Here is a 24622-nt window from a genome sequence, read left to right as displayed (position 1 = left end):
CCCCCTAATTTCCTGATGTCTTTTTCATGAGTGACGTGCAATGTGAGGTAGCTCTTAAGGGCACGAGATAAGAGATCCCCCCCCACCCTTACACACTCTAAATCTCACCACCTCTGGTGACACAATTTGAACAGCTAGCACACAGCAAAGTCCAGAGTGTTAATTTAACTCGCAAGGTCCGTTCTTTTTACACTTTCAGGCTAAATTCACACTCCAGATTTAGCTGCATGAGACCAGGTAAGACAGTGTTAACGACTAAAGAGGTATTTTATATTTTGTTCGTACAGCAGTGTCGTGTGGTGGAGAGAACAGAGTTTGTATATCTGCTATTTTGGCTGTTTGTGAAAATCTTTGAAAATTGTTCATTAATTAATGTATTTATTTATTTTTCTTAAGTAGCAAAAATGGCAGATGTTCAAGCATTTTCTCTGATGGAATTCATTATCCGTCAGCTACCATAGTCGACCACTCCAGGGTCCGAGACAGCCAGTACTAGTCTCTTACTTTCACCCTAAACCTCCACGTAAGAAGTGTACATCGTTTATCATATCCATAAAACCAAGATTACCTTCTCAACAAATAACGTTGCCCGTCTGCAAAACATCAATGTTGAGAAGGGGAAAAACAAAATGTTGAATTACCAGTGGGTGGGGGGGATTAGCAGGGCAGCTAATGTTGTAGTTTGACTGCTCATGAGCTGTGGGTGTGTGTGTGTGTGTATATGTATGCGTGCGTGGGTGTGTGTGCGCTAACAAGTGAAAGAAATGTCCTACCAAAGTGTAATACGGCTTTAACAACCAGCCAACACGTACAGCAGTCATGTAAGCAGCACTGAGCTGGTGCTCTGCTATTCTGTGTGTGTGTGTGTGTGTGTGTGTGTGTGTGAAAAGTGTGTGGTAATAGGGGCCGAGCACGCACCCTGGAGAAAGCTGAGCCAGCAGAGAGGAAGTGGTAGGGTAAATAAATGAAAAGGCAAGGGGGGATGCATTATTTCTACTGAGAACACGCTGCTTTTGCATAAAAATCTGGTAGCCTAGGATTTTGTGTATGTGTGTGTGTCTGTCTGTGTCCGTATGAGAGAGCGGGCGAGGGACTCTTTGTGTGTGTGTGTGTGTGTGTGTGTGTGTGTGTGTGTGTGTGTGTGTACTTGTATTACTATGCTTGTGGGGGCCAAATATCCAGTATAGTAGAATTTGAGAAACTATCGTCGGGAGGATCATTTCCTGGTTGTTTTATGGTTAAAAATGTTTTTTTGGAGTTATATTTACAATTAGGAAAAGATTCAGGTTAGGGGTAGGGGTTAGAGTTATGTCTGACATAGTTGTGCAGCAGTGTCATGCACCGGAAAATAGCTGACCTACAAGCCCAGCTACAAGCTGTGTGCTTATAGATTTGCAATTTTTTTAGGTATTGCCGTTCTAAAATGTTGATATCCTCACAAGTATAGTAATACAAACGTGTGTGTGTGTGTGTGTGTGTGTGTGTGTGTGTGTGTGTGTGTGTGTGTGTGGGAGGGAGAGATGGAGATGGAGAGCTGATATAATTGTGTGACATGGGAACATCCATCTTTGCCTTACAGGGGCCCTTCTGCTGGGAATTCCCCGGACAGTCAGAACTGAACCTTCACCAATTTCAGTTGGTGAGAGACCTTTGAATTCCAAAAATATCTTGTTAGATTTTGTTTTGGTTTATGCCACAAACAAATGAAAAAAAGAATAATAAATAGAAATAACTTTGAATTGATGATTATGATGATGATGGATATGATGATTTTAAAAACAGAACAAAAATAACAAATTTTAACAAATTAAACCTAAATCATAGTGATGATGATGATGATGATGATAATCATGCTGTGTAATGCTTTGTGCTAATTGAGTGCTATTGCTTTGTTGCTACTGTTTGTTGTATCTATGCCAATTAATTAAGCAATGCCAATTTCTTGACTTATTCCTGTAGGCTCCTAGATGGAGCATAGGGACATAATCACACCCTGCCATCGGACTCTGTTTTGGGCAGTTTTCTTCAGCTGGGCCCACGATTAACCACTAGATAATGTTTGAGGAAAATAATAAATAAAATGCGAATTTTCCAAAAATAGCAGATCTGCAATCTCACACGGCGTTGACTCATGGCCTGTTGTGAGCTTGTAGTTTTTTTATTTAAGTAATTGAGACATTTTGGTTAAGTGGTGTGTTTCTGTGCAGGCTGGGGTGGGGGGGGGGGGGGGGGTGTTTGGGATGATTAAACCTCATTCATACTTAACCAAGAATCAAGCACAACAAATCTAGCATGCTCACACACACACACACACACACAGACATTTCTCACACAGCTTCCCTGTACAACCGTGGCTCGTACCTGTTTTTGTCAATGCACTGACTTAGCAGAGCGTGCTGGGTGGTTTTGTGGTGAGAGGTGACAAGGTCATTGTCAGGAAGGTGATAGCGGTGACATCTGTGACATGGGGCCACCACAGACTGCTGCATCACTCACATCATCACGCCGCTGTGTGTGAACCCGCCCCCGAATGATAATTTCCCCATCCACAAAAGGCCGATGTCAGTGTTTGTATAAGGTATTGATGCCGCCGTCGCAGTGATATTCTATTTTGGCGCTGGAAGCCATTGTCACAGCACTGGTGAACTGAAGATGGCATGCTTGGGTATTAATTGTGAATTGGCCTCTGCCATCCGGCATGGAGGGGTTGGAGAATCTCTGCCGCTTGTCTTTTTGTATACTTCTGTTTAGCAGCTGTTTTTGAAGAGGACTCTCTTTATTAGCATCTGGGCTTGAATCAAAGCCAGCGAGATGTTAGTGAGCTGATTGTGTGTGTGTGTGTGTGTGTGTGTGTGTGTGTCTGTGTGTGTGTGTGTGTGTGTGTGTGTGTGTGTGTGTGTGTGTGTGTGTGTGTGTGTGTGTGTTAAGGGTTTATATATTATATATACGGTACATGTGTATGCTGTAACATATGTGTGTTTGTATAGAGGATATGCGGTTGCTTAAAGTGAATGGCACATCGAGTGGCAAAGCAACATGCAAAGTGAGTTTAACATTGTTTAATGTTGTTTAATGCAATCAGATATGACTTTTCTGTTCGGATGCATGGGCTGTCAAGGCCAGAAATTTTGCCTACTCAGTAGGCATTCCTGCATAACTTCCGGGTTTGATGATGATGTCACACGCATATCCTCTATAAATGCACACCAAATATGGTGAGTGCAACTACATGTATGTGATGATAATGCGCACTGATAATACACATTAGCTGGAGAGTGTTTTCAGAGATGAATGAATGAATGAATGAATGAATTTATTTGGTGATAAAACAGATGAACATAAGAAAAAGAAAAACTAAACTTGTTTCCTCTCTTGCTCTCTCTCACTCTCTCTCTCTCGCTCTCTATATAGACAGTCTCTCTTTCTCTCTGATCTAACTATCAAATGATCTATCTCTATCTCTCTCTCTAGAGAGTGTCCCTCTCTCTCTCTCTCGCTCGCTCTGTCTCTCTGAGTTATTAGAGCTTCAATTCAAGGGCCAGGAGAAGTCAGGGCCTCCCGTTGCTTTGCCGTTGTCCTGCACTTTCCTCTGTCACCGTGAATCTCTCGTCTTTATAGGAACAGAGGATGTGAATGAATGGAAAGGAGCTGAATGCTGGAGTCAGCTTTTATCGACGCGCAGAGGGATTGTGTAGCGCTCTGCCACCTGTTTAAACGCTAAGAAGCTGGCAAGAAGCTACCACCATCGAGCACGGAGGAGAACTTGTTTTTTTCTGAGGCATCGATATAGCTCTGTGAAATGCTTACTTGAAATGTTTTGCCGGTTCAAACGCTGGTTGAGTTCTGCGTACCTGGTAGGAACCGTGTCGCTGATGAATAACTTGAGGGCCCTTGGATAGAGAGACTGATATTCAGAGAACAATTCAGAACAAACGGCTATTAATGCAGTGGCTCTCAAAGTGCGGCCTGGGGAACCGCCAGGGGTCCTTGTAGGCTTGTAGGGGGTCCAAGGGGGTCCCCAGCTAAATGAGTTACTATAGTATTGGAATCCGTTTAATAACTTTAACCCGCCTGTACACATCGGCAGTTTGAAAATAGCCAATCTACAAGCTCGCAACGCGTCACAGTGCTTTTTGAACTTGTAGATCTGCTATTTTTTTAATCTCGAAAAATGTGGAATATTTAAAAAAAAAAGTTTGAGAACCACTCACTGCATTAAAGTGATCGTGAGCCAAGTTATACCGGAGGGAAAATGTGCTTTCTTTCCCTGCTTCAAACTTCCTCCACGCCCCTTTTCGTCTTGTACAAGCCGCCTGTGCTAGAACTTGTTTGGCGAGGTTGTCCAGGATCTGCGTTGGGTGTGCCCGTCTGTCTGTGTGTTTGTGTGCGCGTGTGTGTGTGTCAGTGCGCCTCACAAACACGCCTTTGTCTACCTCTGTACGGTACGTAGCTCTGTTGTTGTTGTTGGCTGTCTGGCAGGCTGCGCTCCGTTCAAGGTGCGACCAGGTCGCAGTCCTCCCCAAGGCCAAGAGTTTGACTGACAGCTCCATCAGAGAGAGGCGGGCCAAGTCAAGTTTTGAGATACGCGACGGCACGCCCCTGAAATCAACACAGATAAACCAGCCGGCGGGTGTATGTGTTTTGGAAACGGGCACAGCGAAATAAATACAAGGAGTATTCGTGTTTTGTAATGACTTTGACAACTTGATTGCAATGTACTATCCTCAGTGATCCCGGTGTCCCTATTTTGTGCATTGTCAATAAAGGCAATCATTAAAGAAATGATCAAAATGTCTACATTTTTAATTTATTTTACTTAAGAAAATAGCTGAACAAATCGATCGACAAGCTTGGAAAGCTTTGTGATGCGGTGCATTGTGACCTGTGCAAATGAACACTCAGGGTTTTACAGTGTGTGAAGGATCAAGATCCATCACTGATCTACAGTATAGACTTGGTTGGTAGACATTAGCCGCCGGCTTTACCCGCTGGCCACCGGTTTGAGCTCCATGGACACGGCAAGCTCTTTGACTTTATCCCCCCCACCATCACCCCTACCCAGTGGTGGAAGAACAGTTCTTAAAGGGATAGTTCACCCCCAAAATGACTTTTTTTTCTCCTATCGATTAGTCACCCCATGGAGACTTGAATTAATGGATTTTTTTTGGTGTTTTTGTTGCATTCCTAAGACAATAATTTGATGACTGGCGGCAGTTCCGGTAGGAAACACAAAGAGTCTCCTTTGTGTCTCCTACCGGAACCACTGCCTACCAGTCCGCTGGTCATCAAATTATTGGCTTAGGAATGCGACAAAAACTAAAAAAAAAAACACAAATTCAAGTCTCCATGGGTTGACTAATCGATGGAAAAAAATATTTTTGGGGGGTGAACTATCCCTTTTAAGTAAAAGTTGCAATACCACAATATAGAAATACAAGTGAAAGGCCTACATTAAAAATGTAACTTAACAAAAGTATTAGCATCAAACTATACAGTACCAAAGTAAAAGTGCTCATTACGCAGAATGTCCCATTTCAAAATATTTCGAAAATAGCAGATCTACTATTTACTTTTTATTAACTATTTTAGAACTCCATGTACTATTTAAAGCAATTTTCAAATTTAAGTATTAAATATGGCTTAATTGGTTCAAGTACATTTTGAAATAACCATCTAAATCTACAAAGAAACTTGTAACAAAAGTTTTCAAATACTTGAGATGTAGTGGAGTAGTATAAAGTATTGAAAAATGGAAATGCTCAAGTTGAGTAAATGTACCTCAAAATAGTTTTGTACTTAACCCATTCAATCTCTGTCATTTTAGATTTCTTTGGCTATTATAAAATAGCAGATATACTAGCAAATGTGTGCAAATCTTTCAATATATATATTTTTAAGCAAACATTTGTAACTCAAATCTTTGCTTCTGGGGGTCCCTGGAACAAAAATGTTTTACAAATGTTAGCTTTAAAAAATATATATATATTCAAAGATTTGCACACAGTTTCCAAGATTTTTTGAAAAATAGCAGATCTACAAGCTCATAGCGCGGCACTCGGTGCCGTGCTATGAGCTTGTATATCTGCTATTTTTGAATAGCCAAAGAAATGAAAAGATAACACAGATGCGTTCGCGGGTTAAGTGCAGTAGTTGGGTAAACGTACTTAGTTACCCCCCCCCCCTCTACCCACCAGAACCACCACCACCCCTACTAGCGACAGCAGAGCCCTCCTCTCCTCTCCTCCACGCTGCTGTATTAGCACCGGAGGCCGTTTCACAGCGAAACTTGTTTTGACAGAACTCCAGGTGTCTCATTGTTGGAGCTGGCACGGTTCAACAGAGTTACCAATTAGCACTGGGCTGAGGGCACAGGGAGGGAGGGGGAGGAGGGGAGGGGAGGGGAGGGACAAATAGGCTCTATGCACAGCAGCCATATTGGAAAGAAATTGGGCCTCTTCCTTACTTCCTTCACAGGTCTTACCGATTATACTAATTAAGGCTTAAAGTGGGGTACAGGGACCCTCGTGGTTCCTTGAGGGTGGTAAATGGACCATTATAGGTCTCCATCCAAATGGACCCTTACGGGTCCATTTGGTTCCATTTGTACACACTCAGAGTTATAGGGGTCCTTGAAATTAAAAAGGTTTGAGAACCACTGTGCCACGCTAAATGGAACAGAGCCTTCATTAGTATCATTGGTAACACCTGTGAAGGAAGTAAGGAAGAGGCCCAATTTCTTTCCAATATGGATGCTGTGCATAGAGCAAATTGAAACGGTGCAGGAGAACTTTAGTAAAGGTACTTTACACAACTGGGTTTGAGGGATAGGGGCTTGTGAGGGAGGGGCGTCCCCAGCCATAGTGAGGGAGTTGGGGCTAATAACTGTGTGACCTCCCCCCCCGCCCCCAACAGCAGTAGCAGTTTGGGTAAAGGGGGGGCTGCAAGGGGTTTCAGCCAAAGCCACGAACCATTGAGAGGGAGGAGGTAGGAAAAGGCACTAGGGCTGCAACTATCAGCAATTTTCTTGGCGATTATTGTATTGATTACTTTTCGTTTAATCCATTAAAAATCCACAAATAGCAGACCTACAAGCTCACAAGCTTGTAGATCTGCTATTTTCGGCGCAGGACACACCACACAGTATAAATAAGGCCTTACACCGCTTGTTTTCCCCGCATGCTCAGTTTTCCAGGAAGTTTGTAAGTGAACTTTTTAGAGTGGGTTGAAGTGATTTAGTGAGATAATGAAACCCTGGGTTCACCTGCCCAATAGCAGTCGTTGGCTCTGGAGTGTTATGGCTGTGCTTAGTTGCTATCTAAGTGTGTGTGTGTGTGTGTGTGTGTGTGTGTTTGCACATTAATCATACTGTACGCATGCTTGTTTAAGTGTGTGTGCTTGAACATGTGTTGCTCTTGAGCTCCATAAAATCATTGGTAGCATTTAGTGAAGAAAAGAAACATGACTAAAAGTTGCTATTCCCTCTAGATGTTTAGCTGTAAACGTTTCTAATACTAATTGTTGGTTTTGGCTGAAGAACAGACTCATGTCGAGGTCAAACTGAAGTGGACCCTACAAAACTCCAGCATTTTCAAGGTCTTTGAATAGACAGCACAAAGCGAGGAGAATAATAGATGGAAATATTGGTTTTAATGAGTTGGAAATGTCTGTATTATGTAGATGGGTCTAGATAATTTGCCCATACACATGGGGGGAGCATTTCTTAATTATCACTTCATCATAGTGCTGTTAGGTTCAGTGCCAATAAATGCCAAATGCCACATAACCTGCAGTCTTTCAGACATTCTATATTCTGATCTATTGTAAGGTTGGACGGTTCAAAGTCAAATTGTATCTTTAAGAGTTGAAGGATTTTGTGTATGGCTAATGTATATATGTGCATGTGTGCGTGCATGCGCGTGTGTGTGTGTGTGTGTGTGTGTGTGTGTGTGTGTGTGTGTGTGTGTGTGTGTGTGTGTGTGTGTGTGTGTGTGTGTGTGTGTGTGTGTGTGTGTGTGTGTGTGTGTGTGTGTCTGTCAAAAATCTAATAATTGTCTTGACAGATCCGAGTTTAACAGCTTGGAATAGGTACTGTATGGTGCAGTGACATCGGCACATCCCCAAATGCAACCTCCACTACCACCGTGATTGACAGACATACCTGTGCTGTATACAGCAGGGAGTGGAGTGCGGGGACCAGGCTAAAGATGATGCAGGGACCAGGCTAGAATGATGCAGGGACCAGGCTAAGATGATGCAGGGAGGTGTGTGTCGAGTGCAGCCCACATTCCCCAAAGAACAATTTATTGTTATGGCTGAACGCACTGTGACAGTCAAAGTCTGTGTGTGTGTGTGTGTGTGTGTGTGTGTGTGTGTGTGTGTGTGTGTGTGTGTGTGTGTGTGTGTGTGTGTGTGTGTGTGTGTGTGTGTGTGTGTGTGTGTGTGTGTGTGTTGGGCTGCAGTGGAATGCTGACTGCTTCCAGGGAGCACTTAAGCTGCCTTGAATTGGGTTTAGTGTTGTCTGGCCCATATAGCATGAGAGGGACTTGGTTTTTTTGGGGGGGACGGGGGCGTAGTTCAGTTGTCAACACTGGATATCTGCTTTCTGAATCAGTTTTCAATGCCCACCCCACTTCATATCGGCTAGGTGTAATTTCTCCGATGTGTGTCAGGCCAAACCGAGCGAGACTAGCCTCCCCCAATTTATTTGATTCGGTTCCTCTCAGCATCTTCCAGTGAAGACATCTCTGAACTCTGCTTAGATTAGTTTGCTGGTGGTTTTGATGTTTGTGTTGTTGCTGTTTTTTGTTTTGTTTTTATACCTCTCTCCGCTCAGCGTGGCCGACAGCGTCTGAAGCTGCAGGATCTTCTTTTGTCTCGGTTTCCGGGGGGGGGGTGGGGCGGCACTTTGACGCAGGACTTATTTTACTTTACCTGCTCCACTTCTTTAAGTGCCTCCCCCCCTCCACCTCGACCCTCCCCCCCCACACCTCCCCCCAGCTCAATTTTTTTTTTGAATAGTTGTGGAAAATACAGTATGGGACAGTTCGGCGGAGGCAGGCGATGCCTGCTCTCTCTCGCGCATACCTACGCAGGTGTGCACACGCCGCCTTGTTTATATTTTCCCCCCTCCTGCCTCTCCCGAAGCTCACCTTTAATTGAACGGCTTATTAGGATGCCATTCAAACCGGTCACGGGAGTTGCATGGGCTTCATTCTATAGCTTTTCCACCAGGAGGAACTGGGGGGTGGTGGGGGGGGGGGGGGAGCGTTGCCGACCAAAAAAAGGCTCTGACGAGGAACGTCGGTGTGTTTCTGTGGAATGTGGGCCATTTGTCACAGGAGAAGAGAAGAAAAAAAAAACGTATCTTTGCCATCAGCGATATGCGCTCTCGAGACGCCAGAATTCTGGCCAGACATCCACGCTCGGAAAGCGTGTGGGGGGATGGGTTGTGGGGGGGGGGGGGGGGGTTTGGGGGGGATGTGCGTAAACAGAACCTGTCACCAAAAGTTGGGGGAAGAATCCTTAGAGCAGCAGTTACTGTCAAGAAGCAGCTTCCATTTCATACATTATTAACATTACCTAAACGCATTATTTGTGTATTTATTCATTCATTTGTCTTGTTAACATCCTCTCAGAGTGAGATAAACAGTGCGGTCCGGACGCGCCGCGTGACAGTTGTGTGTGAGATTTGAATAAAAAGCCCCGGCGGCGGTGATTGGAGCGAGACGCGCCCGAGGTTTATTTTTTTTCCCTCTTCTTCACGGACACCAGACAGGCTCATTAAGGGACAGTAAAGGCGACGATGTCGTATCGGCGCACGTTTTTACCGGCCTGGCTTTTCCTTTGAACAGCGTCGCCCTCTTATCTGCGACATGATCTGTTCCTCCATAACAAGGCACTCCCACTCTCGACGCTCACGCGCGTGCGCACACACACACACACACACACACACACACACACACACACACACACACACACACACACACACACACACACAAACAGACAGACAATCTCCTTTTCCACACGCGCACAAACATACACGTTCTTCACGCTTATTTACTTAGACAGAATAACTGTAAGCATGGGGCTCGTCCACTGAATTCTGGCAGCTTTTTGTTTGTATTTCTTTTCCGACGCCGTGGAGAAAAAAAAAAAAAAAAAAAAAAACCCTAGCACTTCTATTCCATTTCGTCGCGTTTCTTATTTTTCTCTGCAGCGACATCAGGAGTGTAGATTTTAATTGGAACTTTTGGCACTGTCTCCATCTTGTGTTGGAATGGCAGACAAGTGAGTGGCCTGCGCGGCTGATTGGTGTGTAGTGAGCCGTGCCTAAATCAACTGGCAGCATGAATGGCTGGCTTGATTCACACTGGCATTCACTGGAATCCAATGCAGCCTTTTCTTTCTTTCGATCACTTAAGCCCTTCTTTACTTGGTCGTATACGACAAATAACTGAAAATAGCCGATCTACAAGCTCGGTCATTTGAAAATGTTTGAAAATACTTGACAATTTCTGCGATGTTTTCCCAAAATAGGGGACGCCAGGTCTGGTATCAGCAACAAGAGAGACAGAGAGAAAAAGAGGGAGGGAGGGACTGAGAGAGAAAGAGAGGTCCCGTTAGTTTCATGACTTTACTTTTGTCTTGTCTGGTCAATGTACCTGCCTGCGTTTGTGTGAAGTCACTTAACACTATTTCATTAAGTGCCATTAGATTGTGAAAATCATGGTGTCAAATCATCGCTGTCAGGCAGAAACCTCTTACTGTATCTCCATAATTTAACTTTCTGTGTTTTTTCTTAAATGAACTCCCTACTTGATCATACTGCAGCGTCACACACAAAAGCATCAAAAGTAGCAGATCCACAAGCTCGAAACTTCGAGCTTGTAGATCTGCTACTTTTAATGCTTTTGAATTTGAATCCTGAAAAGTAACAGTTTTGGACATATGAGGTTTCCACCCGACAGAGACGAAACTTAGGTTTCGATTCTATGTTTAAATTGATGTTTCCGGGTCCGTTATGAAGGATTAGTCAGCTCTACGCATCTGTGTAACATGTTTCGGTCCTTATAGAACCTCCATCGCAAACTGTATTGCATTGGTTCTCAAAGTAGGGTCTGGGGACCCCCAGTGGTTAATATAGCGGCACAATCATTTTAACCATATTTTATACCTTTGGCTATAAAAAAAAATAGCAAATCTACAAGCTCATAGCACTGCACCGAGTGCCACGCTATGAGCTTGTAGATCTGCTATTTTTGAAAAATCCCTGGCACAAAATATTTTTAGGTGGGGGGTCCGTAGCCAAATACATATCATTTTGGGGGTCCTTGACATGAAAAAGGTTGAGAACCACTGCTGTATTGCACCCTGTTCTCTGACCCCCTTTTTTAGCCCGAGAGACGGGCTAAAAAAGACACATTTCAATCGCTTTGTGTTAATTGACAATAAAGTAATTCCTCTTCTTAACACGAGACCTGTGTACCAGGTTTCATTTTATTTTCACCATTCAAAGCGTGTGCTTTTGAGGTCTCACGGTTCCGTACACATCTAATGTACCCGCTCTGAGTGATAATGAATATTTACCAACGCCATAGATGTAGTCTTTTTTCACACACTAATGGGCTCGGCGCTACAACACGCACTTTGAAGATATGTGCTCCGAGAATTATGCCCCTGATTTGTCGTCGTGCGGCCATGTGTCACGGGAAGGGGTTTCAAAGGAGGCAAGGTGTTCGACTGGGATGCTGCCGTCTTCAGCCAATCTCTAGTTCCATGCTAAAAATAACACACGGCGACGTGCAATAACTGAAACATTATGATCAAAGGTGATCAAAGTTGAGCTGTCTTTGCATACGTACGTCAATATGGAGGTTGTTCTACAGCTGCAATTATTTCTGTACCATTCACAAGTCCTTTTTGTTTCAAAATATGACTCATAAGAATATTACATGGCTTTAGATTATGTGTGTCATGTGTCCAGGTTATCAACCCGTGTGTGTGTGACTGCGTGTGCACAACATGGCTGCACCCTGCTGGTAAACTAGTGAAGTAGTGATTTTTTTAGTCCATACACCAGTGCTGGCTGGTCGCCATTACGCAAAAGTTTTGATAAAGCTTCAACTCTACTTGAATTGAAGAGTGATTTGACCCTGGCGCTCCCCTGATTGATGCGTTGATACGCCTCAGCTCTGTTACATACAGTTATAAACCGCTCCCTGGCTGCCCCTTGCAGTAGCTAACGCAGAACACATGCTCCAGTCTATCTGCAGGAGGACACACCTGTTTTAAACTGTACAGCCCCCCCCCACACACACACACACACACACACACATACACTGCCGTCAGGAACATGAATGCCAAAAAGGCGTGGGATATATAGGTAGAGATGGCTGCTGCCGAGACGAGGGAGAGCAGGGTCACGTCAGAGTCATCGTAATCCACCTTGAAACAATGCAGACCTTGTTTCTGCCTCTGTGTCAGCACCTGTGTCTTTGCGTGTGTGTGCGCGCGCGCGTGTGTGTGTGTGTGTGTGTGTGAGAGAGGGAGAGAGAGATGATGTGGGTGGACGGGTGGGATTGTATGATCTATACTCGCCACTGTCTGTCTTTGCATGCAAAATAGTGTTTTGACTGGTTGTGTGTGTGTGTGTGTGTGTGTGTGTGTGTGTGTGTGTGTGTGTGTGTGTGTGTGTGTGTGTGTGTGTGTGTGTGTGTGTGTGTGTGTGTGTGTGTGTGTGCGTGTGCGCTTGCAGCAGCGGGCCTTTCCTCTGCGGGCTGGTTAGTCAGTGCTGTGTAATTACCTGGCTGTCTGCCACCAAGCCCAGCACCAGTCTTAACTGTCACACACAGACGACGCCTCGACGTTTCAATCCGACGGCTCCTCGAAAAGGAATGACATGCAGAGCCTTTTCTCAGCTGTCACTCATCCTGGTCTCTGGGTTTTTGTTTGACCGCCCGGGCCCCCCCAGTTGCGCCGGAACCGCGGGGCTGATAATCCGACACGATGGTAGCCCTCGCTTCCCCGCCATCAGGCACGCGAGCCGCGTGTGTGTGCGAGGCGAGCGAGCCGCGTCGGGGCCCCGCCATTTTAATTGTTATATCTCCTCAGCCTTGATACGAGCAAAAAGGGAGGCCTCAGCAGAGCCTGGCACTTCAAAGGCTACCTCCCCCAGTCTTACAAGTTGCCTGTCTCTTCTGCAGCAGCCCGGGCTCCGGAGAGCACCGGCGAGGAGAGGAGGGGGGTTTGGAGAATCCCCCGACTGGAATGAGTTTGATGGGCTAATTGTAGCCCCCAGTGGACACAGGCGCACATCACAGAGGGGGCCGGCAGAGCGAGAGAGCAGCAGCTAACGCAGCAGAGGCTCGTCACAGCTGATGAGCGCTGCTAGCTGCTCGCCGGGTTCAGCATCCCAGCTCCAGCCAATGGACTTTTTGACGTCATATTTCTCCCTCTCCCTCCATCGTTTACTTTCCCTCTCTTGTTGCGCTGCCCTTTACAACTCCCCCCCCCCCCCCCCCCCCCCTTCACCTACTTCTCTCTGTGTTCTGTATTTTTGATTTATTTATTTTTTGTCGGGCAATGGTAATAATGTATTCACTTTGAACGCTGCCGCTCTCCACGGGAATCAACAGCGTCTCCAGGCGCTTGCCAGGTCTCGATGGCGGCCTATCAGAGGCGCGCATCGGGCCACTCCATTTAATGAGACCGCTGACCACCGAGAATCGGCCAATGAACCGTAACACGATGCACAACAAAGGAACCCAATCCGCCAGCCTCACACAAACACACACACACACACCCAAACGCAGTCTCCCTGCCTTACTGTTAACCACGAGCAGCACTACGTAGCAAGTGGCGGCGCCGTAGTGATGATCAAAAAACAGAAACGGCTCTCCGCAGCTTTGAACGACCGCCCCCCAAACCTCGCTCCATCTGCATCAAACACAAATCAATAGTTGATACTTTGCAGCACAGTAACAGTACTTCACCCATTTTTCCTTCGCCATAAGCCACCCGACCGCTCCAAAACATCCTCTCCGGTGGATGTGCGTTAACGCCACGAGAGTGGAAGCTCAGTTAAAAGGGAAGAATGGCGCTATAGGAGATGACACCGGCGAGGAAGCAGCCTTGTGTTCGGAAGAGGCCCTGGCTGGGAGAGAATCAATGGGAGGGGAACACTTACACACACACACACACACACACACGGAAATAGCACATGGGGAAGGAGATTTTTTCTTCCTTTTTAAGGGGGGGGGGGGTTGCATTTGTTTTACCCAGAGAGGAAAAAGCTGAGATGAAGAGAGGGAGAAAAAAAAACAAAAAAACATTCTTCTGAACATCTTTTGAAAGAAAAAACAGACACAAAAAAAAAAAAAAAAAAGCACCGAGTTCTTTCAGTGAGGTTGAGTTGTGTGGTTAAGGTTTGTTTTATCCAACTGTGCGGAAGCGCGTGTATCTGTCTTTCAGCTCCCTTTTTAGTCGAGGCGTAGAAAGACTACTCATGGCATGTTCAAGGGCACTCGGTGTCCACAGATGCCCCGCAGGAGGCGGAATTATGAATACAACAACAGTAAACACACACCTACACATACTATTAAAGTAGTGAGCCTTGCAAGTTGGCAAGAGCCCCATACTCAAATAGTAATTTGAGCCAAACCATGGCGGCTATGAGCTTTACGCTGCTGTGGGTCATTGATAAAGACTTGAGTCAAATCAGCTCTCATTTTGGGCTGTGATAGCGATGTGATTTGCAAGCAGTAATGTATTCCTGCATGCACTCTGGCAATACAAGGTTTTTTTTTTTTGTATTTGCTTGTGTGATAAAAGATTTTTTTCTTTCCTTTTCTGTTTTTTTTTTATATCCAGCAGCTGTTAACAAAGAACACAATAGCACATGAACTCTGAGGCAGAGCCTTGAATGGCATTCAGGCTCCAATGTGACTGAGCGGAGCCATTCAGCAGGGAGAGAGAGAGAGAGAGAGAGAGAGAGAGAGAGAGAGAGAGAGAGAGAGAGAGAGAGAGAGAGAGAGAGAGAGAGAGAGAGAGAGAGAGAGAGAGAGAGAGAGAGAGAGAGAGAGAGAGAGAGAGAGAGAGAGGAGAGAGAGAGAGAGAGAGAGAGAGAGAGAGAGAGAGAGAGAGAGAGAGAGAGAGAGAGAGAGAGAGAGAGAGAGAGAGATATGGTATCAAGTTGCCTGCAGATGGAGGTCAGTGTGACTGGCACAGTTGGCACCTTGGCACAGTAGCAACCGCAGCTCTCGGATCAGCGTAAAGGATGCGTCGAGTGGAGCGTAGGGGTGGCACTGGGTGTTGTATATATATATGTGTGTGGATGTGGGGGGGGGGGGGGGGGTAGGGGGGCTTCTCTCTTCTCTTCCTCCTCCTTGCCAACGCTTCCTGTTTTGAAAGCCATTAAGGAGCAAATTTCCTCCCAGCGAGAGTGGGGAGATGAAAAGGGCCCGGTCTTTTGAAACGTGTCCCAAGCGCCGGCGCGGGAAAAAAGAGCGTGGCGAGCGACAAGCTATCTGTAAACATCTCCGAAGGGTCGGCGGAAAAAGGGGGAATTGTGAAGGAGGTGAAATGATATGATGATTCATTTGCCCTCTTTTCTTTCTTTTTTTCTCCAATCTTTTTTTCCTCTGATGAAAGATGTCCCGGTGTTTTGTAGTTTTTGTTTTGTTTTTGTTGCCGTATTCGCTCCATTCACAAGCACCCCCCCCCCCCTCCCTCAAGTGCTTTGTGACATCTGCATCCACACATGTGGTGCTAGTAGGCTGTTTTTATAGTTCCGTTTGTTTTCTCGTGCAGCCATCCGTTCAAGATGGGGAACGCCCGCGTCACAAGGTCGCGTCACGGGTCCTAAAGGTCGCCGTTGTTAAGACGTGTGACACCTTGAGGTCAGACCACGCCGAAGCCAAGCTGGATACGCAGCGCCCGGCCCCCTTTGGAATAACACTACCGTTTCCTCTTTGGGTTATTCTTTCTTTTTTTTTTTTTTTTTTACGTTTTTCTTTAGGAATAGTGCTGACAGCACCAGCCTAGCTGCTTAGCCTCGTCATCTGTCAAGTCGCTCCGCTGTGGCTGTCATCTTGTTTATGCTTGATTTATACTGGGTCGGAGCGGAAATAGCTGACCTACGAGCTCCCGGGGTATCCCGAGGCGTTGTGAGCTTGTAGATCGTCTATTTTCGGTGCTTGACACCCGCACCCAGCTAAGTATAACTGGGGCTTTATTCTGCCCTCCCCATCAGCAGGGCTCGCCTATGGTTGTAGCACAAGCAGGACAAACATGGTGTTAGAGCACTGTTTCTCAACGTCGGGTCCAGTTGGACTCTTATGGGTCTGTAACTCTGAGAGTGTACTAAATGGAACCAAATGGACCCTTACGGGTCCATTTGGTTCCATTTAGTACACTCTCAGAGTTACAGTTCTAGAGTTAGTACACTCACAGAGTTACAGTTCTAATTGTATACTCTCAGAGTTAAATTAACACTCAGGATTTGTATAGTGTAGATTGGGGTCCCGGAGATTAAAACATGTTTTATCAAGTGGAGTTCCGTATGCATATTAAACTGGGGGTCCTTGAAATTAATAAGGTCGAGAATCACTGTGCTAGAGAACCCCCACCCATCTCCTCCTCCTCTCTCTCTCTCTCTCTCTCTCTCTCTCTCTCTCTCTCTCTCTCTCTCTCTCTCTCTCTCTCTCTCCATCCTCCACTGCTCCACACTGCCCTCCAGCCTGGCCGGTCTGCGCCTCTTAATAAAACCGACAGGCTCTAATTGGCCTTAATTGCACCCTTTGGGCGTCGTTTAAATGGAGTGTTGCTAAACAAACTGCAGGGTCTGTGCAGGCGGACCAGCCAGGCTATAGTGCCGCACATTGGCCTTGCACACGCGCGCGCACACGTACACACACACACACGTCTGCATACTGTATGAATGGGCTCGGGTGTTGCAAGTGCACATGCTAGTGTGAACGCACTTGTTTAGTGGGTGTCGGGACGTGCACAGACCCATATTTTGCGCGTGTTTACAATAACATAGAAGAATTTGTATGCGTAAGCATTAAATTAGTGTGTGTGTGTGTGTGTGTGTGTGTGTGTGTGTGTGTGTGTGTGTGTGTGTGTGTGTGTGTGTGTGTGTGTGTGTGTGTGTGTGTGTGTGTGTGAGTGAGTGTTTTGTGTTGTAGGGATGTAGCAACACATTCCTCCCTTACAATGAGCCAACAGAAACAAGAGCTCACAAGCCTGAGAATCTCACGCATTCAACCTGACTGTGAACCTCTAGGTGCATTCTGCCGTCAAATCCACTCTGACAGTAAAACACAGTACGTCTGTGTCTTTGAGGAAGTGTCTACAACTCCAGGTGTCAGAAAAAAGCCTTTTAAATCACCACTATTATAGGAATCGGAGAAGAAAGGGAAAAAAAAGAAAGCCTGCGCCAAACAAATTCCCGTCTGCCGTTCACTGTTGGTAAGAGGCACAAAGCTACTGCTGCTGCGGCGTCGGCCATTTCGGAGCGCCTAGTTTCCCGTCAGCGCCACCTCCTGGCGGGTGCGAGGGGGGGCAACGGTGGCGAGCGCCCCCTGACACAACCGAGGTGGCGGCCAGCCGCTCTCCACGCGGTCCTCCACCGGGTCACTGAGCACAATCGATGCAGAGCTCTAGATACAATTGAGTCATTGAAATTCCAAGGCCAAACCTCTGTGTGTGTGTGTGTGTGTGTGTGTGTGTGTGTGTGTGTGTGTGTGTGTGTGTGTGTGTGTGTGTGTGTGTGTGTGTGTGTGTGTGTGTGTGTGTGTGTGTGTGTGAGTGTTAGTGGTGACCCAGAAACCTGTGACCCACAAGGAGAAAGCGAGAGGATAATCACGTTGAGAACAGTGGCGAGCTAAAGCTCTTTTCGGCCATTTATTCACCCTTCGGCTTTTGTTTTCGGTCCCTTCCTCTTCCCACGTCTTCCTCAGCAGTTTTTTGGAGTTTCCATTTTGCCGTCTGAAGACGGCGCTTGTCGCCCTCAACGTTTGACACGTGTTCCAAGAACAGGATACAGTATGTTATGCACTGTGTGTGTGTGTCTGTCTGTCTGTCTGTCTGTCTGTCTGTCTGTCTGTCTGTCTGTCTGTCTGTCTGTCTGTCTGTCTGACTTTATTTTTTGCCAGGAAAGACAGGGAGAGCGAGGCTGTGTTTTCTTCCTGGGCGTAAAACTCCATGTAATGATGCAGTGGCCAACACGCAGGCCCCATAAAAACTGCAAGGGCCTCATTTCGGAGGCCTGCTGGTGCTCCGGGGGGGGCCCCGACATGCGTAGTCTCTCTCCCCCCTTTCTTTAAGGAAAAAGAGGCAAGGCACATAATTAAGATATATGGCTGAGGCCAGGCTGAATATATAGACTGAAAATATAGTGGAGCGGAGAAGTCTCCCTCAATCACAGCCTGTGGTTTAGTGTTCGGCTGCAGCCAGTGCTTAGGTCCTGTGTGTGTGTGTGTGTGTGTGTGTGTGTGTGTGTGTGTGTGTGTGTGTGTGTGTGTGTTTGAGCAGTCTGAACAGCATGCTATAAAAGTCTAGCAAGTACAACCATAGCCTCTCTGTGTGTTACGGTCACTCTGAGCCAAGCTCTGTGTGTGTGTGTGTGTGTGTGTGTGTGTGTGTGTGTGTCTGTCTGTCTGTCTGTCTGTCTGTCTGTCTGTCTGTCTGTCTGTCTGTCTGTCTGTCTGTCTGTCTGTCTGTCTGTCTGTCTGTCTGTCTGTCTGTCTGTGTGTGTGTGTGTGTGTGTGTGTGTGACACACACACACATATGCTGTGTACACGTACGCAGCATATGTTGGTTCTAGTTTTTTATCTCACTGATTTCATGCGCGTGCGTGCGTGCGCGTCAAGGATGTCCCGTGCTCCCTGATCCAGCAGTCCTCTCTCCATCCATGTCTTTTTCCATGCTTGTCCCCGGCGTAAAATATGATCTCGCTGTCCGAGGCGATAGTGTGTGTCCGAGAGAACACATCCTACAGTCCCCCGACATTAGGGCTGACAGACACGTGCACGTATGCACGCATGCACTCTCACACACACACACACACACACACACACACACACACACACACACACACACACACACACACACACACACACACACTCACACTCACACTCACACTCCCTCTCTTCCTCACGCCTCAGTCGTTTCAGCCGCTTTGTCACTCTCTAATGATAACTATCCATCAACGGGAGGGGCGTCGCTGGTGGAAATGAAGATGGATTGAATTAGTACATGGGTTTTCAGAGGAGGTAGCGGGGGTGGTAGTGTGAGCAACCCGTAATTACACTGTCGGGGAACACCCCCCCCCCCCGTCGCTCCCTCCCTCCCGTAGACTAAGAGGCTAACCTTAACACATTCACATCGGTGTTAATTACAAGGTGTTTTACTATGGGCAGATGCACCTCATGTAGTTCCTAATGGTAAGTGACTGCTGCTAGGGCACGGCGACCGGTGTCTGTCTGTATCACCCCCCCCAACTACCCCCCCTCCCTCCCCCCGACCGCTTACTTACCTCTTTCCGTGGTGCGGGAAATATAGTACCTCAGCTGCTGGACAAATTCAACGATACGCCAATAAAAGCCTCATGGAATTTGATGTATATATATAGATCTCTTGTAAATAAATAAATAAAAAGGGAGCCAGTGTTTATAGTGTATCGTGTACGCGTTCCAAGCTATGAGCCAATTTGAAACCGCAGTCCGCCAACACTGGGCCCAAAGTCGCTTATTCAGCTATATATATATAAAAATCATTACGTGTGTGTGAGTGTGTGTGTGTGTGTGTGTGTGTGTGTGTGTGTGTGTGTGTGTGTTTGTGTGTGCAGGCACACAGGATATTTCCCCCATCACTGTATGCAGCTGCTGGTATGAAGGATAATCAACTTGCACAGAAAAAGTGCTGCAATATAACTATCTACCATTAAGGTGCATGACTTGTGGAAGAACCCTGAGGGGCTTTGAGGAAGTCCACAAACATAGCTTTACTGTATGGGCGGGCCAAGTCAAAACCGACTTCTACTGGCACGCACGCACACACTCATTCCCACATCTCTCCTCTCTGTGGGAAATAAACTGGGCTGAAGTGTTTGTTATTAAATAAGGAAAACGGAAACTCCACGAAAAAGACTTAATTTCATGTGCTACAGTAGAAGCACATGACTGCGGAGGATCTCGGTGAACCAATTAACGTTGGCTCGTAAAAAAAACAACAAAAAACGACCCTTTCATGGCAGAAGTAGTGTCGCTTCCGCCCGACACGGGAACAATTTGTTTGCCTGAAACCCTTAAAAGTAATATATGCTATGGGCCAAGAATCAAGTGATGTGTCGCAACTTGAATGGAGGGGAAAGGGGAGTTTTTTTTCTCTCCCATCAGATAAGCCAGTGGTTCTCAACCTTCTCTGGATCAGGGCCCACTTGAAAATCTTAGAAGTTTTCGCGGCCCACCCATCTGACCACTTAACATGGCAGCCAAAAGGTGGAAAGGCTGCCATGTTAAGTAGTCAGATGGGTGGGCCGTGTGCATTTCCAGAGTTTTCAACGTATTTTTATTTTAATAATCAATCAATCGATTGTGTTCCGGCTTGGATCAATGGAACTAACGTAGTATGCTTTAAGTTGCTATTTATTCTGTATCACAATGAAAACAATTTTTTTAAGGTTTGGGCTTTTTATTTTGTATATTAGTGTTATGTTAACATAAAAATCGTAAAGTTTGGCAACTATTTTGCGGGGCCCACTTGCAATATCCTCACGGCCCACCAACGGGCCCCGGACCACAGGTTGAGAACCGCTGAGATAAGCCAAAGTGAAAGGAGGTGTGTGTGTGTGTGGCGTGACGTCAGCCGCTACAAGTGACGCCGCGTCCCAGGCTTGTGAATCCATTGTGATTCAAAGTGTGAGAGAGAGAGAGAGAGAGAGAGAGAGGGCCTTGAAGCACAGCAGGTCTAAAAGTCACTCCGTACGATTAAGACAATTTTACCCTCAAGGTCACTGCTTTGTCATCACTCAACGCTGTGGGAGCGTTAGAAACGAGAAGGACGCAACCACGTCCTTCACACACGAGCATGTTTTGCCTCGCTTAATGCCTATGCTGTACATAATAATGTATGGCATAGTTAATAGATGGTAAGGACCAAACACAATAGAGGCCAACTGCTTGGCTCTATGGCTTAACCCATTAAGACCAGGAGCGCATCTGTGTAACCACTTCAACCATTATTTAATACTTTGGTTATTCAAAAATAGCAGATGTACAAGCTCATAGCGCGGCACCGAGTGCCGCGCTATGAGCTTGTAGATCTGCTATTTTAGAAAAATCGTCAAAACTTGTGCAAATCTTTCAATATATATATATTTTTTCAAAGCAAACATTTTTAACTGACATCTTTGCTTCTGGGGGTCCCTAGAACAAAACATTTTCAGATGGGGGTTGGCATATATTTTTTGGGGTCCTTGACCTGAAAAGGTTTGAGAACCACTGATATAGCAACATAGGTTTTTCAGAAAACTGTTAGGATTTAGAAGACATTTGTAGGATCCCGGATTGAATGGGTTAAATGAATGAATGAACGAATCGCATTGTTTCTCTCTCATTGTCTCAATGGAATGACTCCGTTGTTAAGGTGAGGCCCGGGCGATAACGCAGGCTGCGTTTGATGGGAGCGATTTGTTTGCGCGCTGTGGAAATGGTTTTCAGAGTGATAAAATGTGTTCAATTGTAATGTTAAAGGTTGTTGTGCAGACTAACATGGCATACCATTCAAATAAAGATAGTCAATTTAAATAGTGCTCATCATTTCACTAAATGTATTTTTTTTAAATTACTGTAAAGAACACAGTTCTTTTTATTATGCATGTTTTTTTATTGACGGCAATAAATACAACTTTGGTACTGTGGGCAAGGGCAAGGTAGCGGCTAAAGTCGGATTTATAATTCGTCATATGGCGCTGTGTTGTGAGGCAAAAATGCATCATACTGCAGAGCAGAAATTAGAATATAATACGTATGCAGTCTTGTTACTCAGATAACACATTTACATGATAACATTGTCTTTGAAGGCACCGTATATATAAGGTTTTCAGCAAGAGAGCAAACCATTTGAACATGCAGGGAGATAAGCGTCTAATGCTGTTTGACCATTTAGGTGGTGTGTGTGTGTATGTGTCGGCTTAGTGTGCACTTGCCGAGCCACACACACACACACACTCTGTCATCGGCATCAAAATAATTACGGGGGGAGATAAACCCAACCATTTGGGCGTTCTAGCATAGTGATCTGATGTGAAGCCGGGGCTGTGAGAGCACACAGGGAAGATGATCAAATCCCCCCTTAATGGAACCCATCACTGCTGTGTATTCCACATTTCATCTAACAGAGCTATTACGCATGCACCCCTCTACGTTTTGTTCTACATTTAGCACAGCCCCCCCCCTTCTCCCCTTCCCCTCTTGTCTCTTTGGCAATGTTTGTCGAGAGCAGAAATGTGTGGAATGTCACCTGGCATTTATTTTGATGTAGTAGTACAGTGTCTGTGGTATCAATGGTACCAGCCGTGGTGGACAAAGTACTCAATCCCCAGTACTTGGGTCAAAGTATAGATTCTCCTGGGAAAATGTTACCCAACTGCAAGTGAAAGTCGCTTTGTCAAATATGTGTTTGAGTTAAAGTACTGGAGTACTTGCATTTAAAAAAAACACTTAAGGATTCAAAAGTACATGCTTAAAAAAAAAAAAAAAACTTAAGTGTTCAAAAGTACATTTTCTTTTTAATATCAATGCACTGCTGTATAAAAGCTAAAATCAATAATTGTGAAAATAACAGATCTACAAGCTCAAGCACGATCGAGGAAGCTGTCTCACAATGTTTGGATAAAGCCTCGCAGCTCAACGCATTGTGAGCATGGAGGTCAGCTATTTTCACTAAATTTGAAATAGGGCTCAAGTGGTTAATTCATAACGTACCTTTACCCTCAAAAGTACAATATTTGTCTTTGAAATGTAGTGGATTGAAAGCATAAAAGTATATTTAAGTACAGATACTAAAACAATGTATGTGAGTACAGTACTCAAGTAAATATACTTTGTTACCGTCTACCACTGATTGTAGTACAGTGTTGGTGGTACAGTACCTACTCTACCAGGAAGAACTTTGTGTGAAAGGATGCTAAAATGAAGACGGTCTCGTGTTGGAGAGGACAGGAACAGACTAGAAGTGTATTGGTTTCAGCCTCACCTCTGCTCCACACTACCAGTCTTCCCCTCTCGGCAATGACGGCGGGTAGCATCCGAAATCTGATTATCCCACCCCCTCCCCATTATAAAGAGTGATATTTTCATCCCGACGATTCTCGGCACTGCGTCAGACAGTGCACTTGGCCGCTTTAATGCCGGGAAAAGCCAGGCCTTTTGACAGATAGTAGATATTCCCACCGTCACTTGTTTGGACATCCCTGTCTTTCGTGACATGGAAGAAAAGACGGGCCAGAAAATAAAAAGCAACTAAATAATGTCAAAAGATCAGAAATCAATGCGGCGGAGGAACGTGATCCGCGGGGCCCGGCATGCGACCGGCCCTCGCCCCCCAAACCCCCCCTCCCTCCAATCCCTTCACATTATGAGCGTCTTTCCGCAGCCGCTAAAGTTGCTTGCATTCGCCCATCACCCCCCTCCCCTACCCCCCCCCTCTGAGATGTAACTCAAGCACGAGGAAGCTGTCTCACAATGTTTGGATATCGGCAGAAAATAGCCATTTACTTAAAGGTTACTGGACGGGGTTTATTGGGTTACATATTCATCAGTACTGGAAAGGTCTTGAGACCTTCATTAATGTGCAGGTTTGTATTTCACATTTTGATATAAGACAGTGATGTAGAATAGCAGGAAATGATCAATGAGGCTGTGGCTGGAATGGGCGTTAATGTGGAAGTTAGACGTTTGTTGCGGGGGGGGGGGGGGGTATTGTTATTAATTATTATTTATTAATTTCTCTCACTTTGGTTTTGTTCACAGACATCACACAGCTATTCCATTCAGGAATGGAATGGAAAAAGTAGCCTCATTTATAAGTGGATTGAAATAATAATATACACTTTAATATACACTGTAATTTCTACGAATTATTTCTGTCATGATGCATTTTAGTGTTCTCATACAGAAGTATTTGTAAGTAAAACATTTTTGTTCATTAGTTTGGTGTTTACTTGTGTTCCTAGTTGTGTTCATTCAATGTAAATATCTTGCCCATAGCTTTCCCTTTCCAATGTGTACATTTGTATTAATTTAATGAAATCTTAATGTAGCAAGGGGTCAAGCTCTTCAATTTATTCAGTACTCCACTTTCAGAAGGGTGAGGTGACACATTGTTGATTCCAAAAGGAATAATTCTAATGTTTAGATCGTCGAATAGGCGTCGTAAAGACAAACATTCTCGATGCAAATTTCAATATGACTTACTGATGTTGTAATAAATCCCTGTCACAGGGTAAAAGTAGATATTTATCATCAAATATTGTATTATTCTACTGACTGTAGGTCAGTAGCAGGGTGCTTTATATCTCTCATTCAACCATCCTAAAGAGAAGCTGGTCTCCGTTTA

The 24622-nt window shown here is 45.4% G+C and overlaps 1 protein-coding gene across 11 annotated transcripts in view; it reads left to right on the top strand.

Moving 5' to 3' along the window:
- The window catches only part of tcf7l2 (transcription factor 7 like 2), a 110614-nt gene that overhangs the window by 44205 nt on the left and 41787 nt on the right, over positions 1 to 24622 (top strand). For 6 of the 11 annotated variants that reach the window (XM_084077456.1, XM_084077457.1, XM_084077455.1 and 3 more), the window contains exon 5: positions 1580 to 1639. The exons of the other annotated variants lie outside the window; for them this stretch is intronic. In XM_084077456.1, the coding sequence (XP_083933582.1) occupies positions 1580 to 1639 (60 nt within the window). The remainder of the gene's footprint in view (positions 1 to 1579; positions 1640 to 24622) is intronic. 11 annotated transcript variants of the gene reach the window in all.

Source organism: Gymnoscopelus microlampas, assembly GCF_963454915.1.
Source record: "Gymnoscopelus microlampas genome assembly, chromosome: 14".
Taxonomy (NCBI): domain Eukaryota; kingdom Metazoa; phylum Chordata; class Actinopteri; order Myctophiformes; family Myctophidae; genus Gymnoscopelus; species Gymnoscopelus microlampas.
Note: the sequence above shows the minus strand (reverse complement) of the source record. Positions and strands in the feature narration are given on the sequence as shown.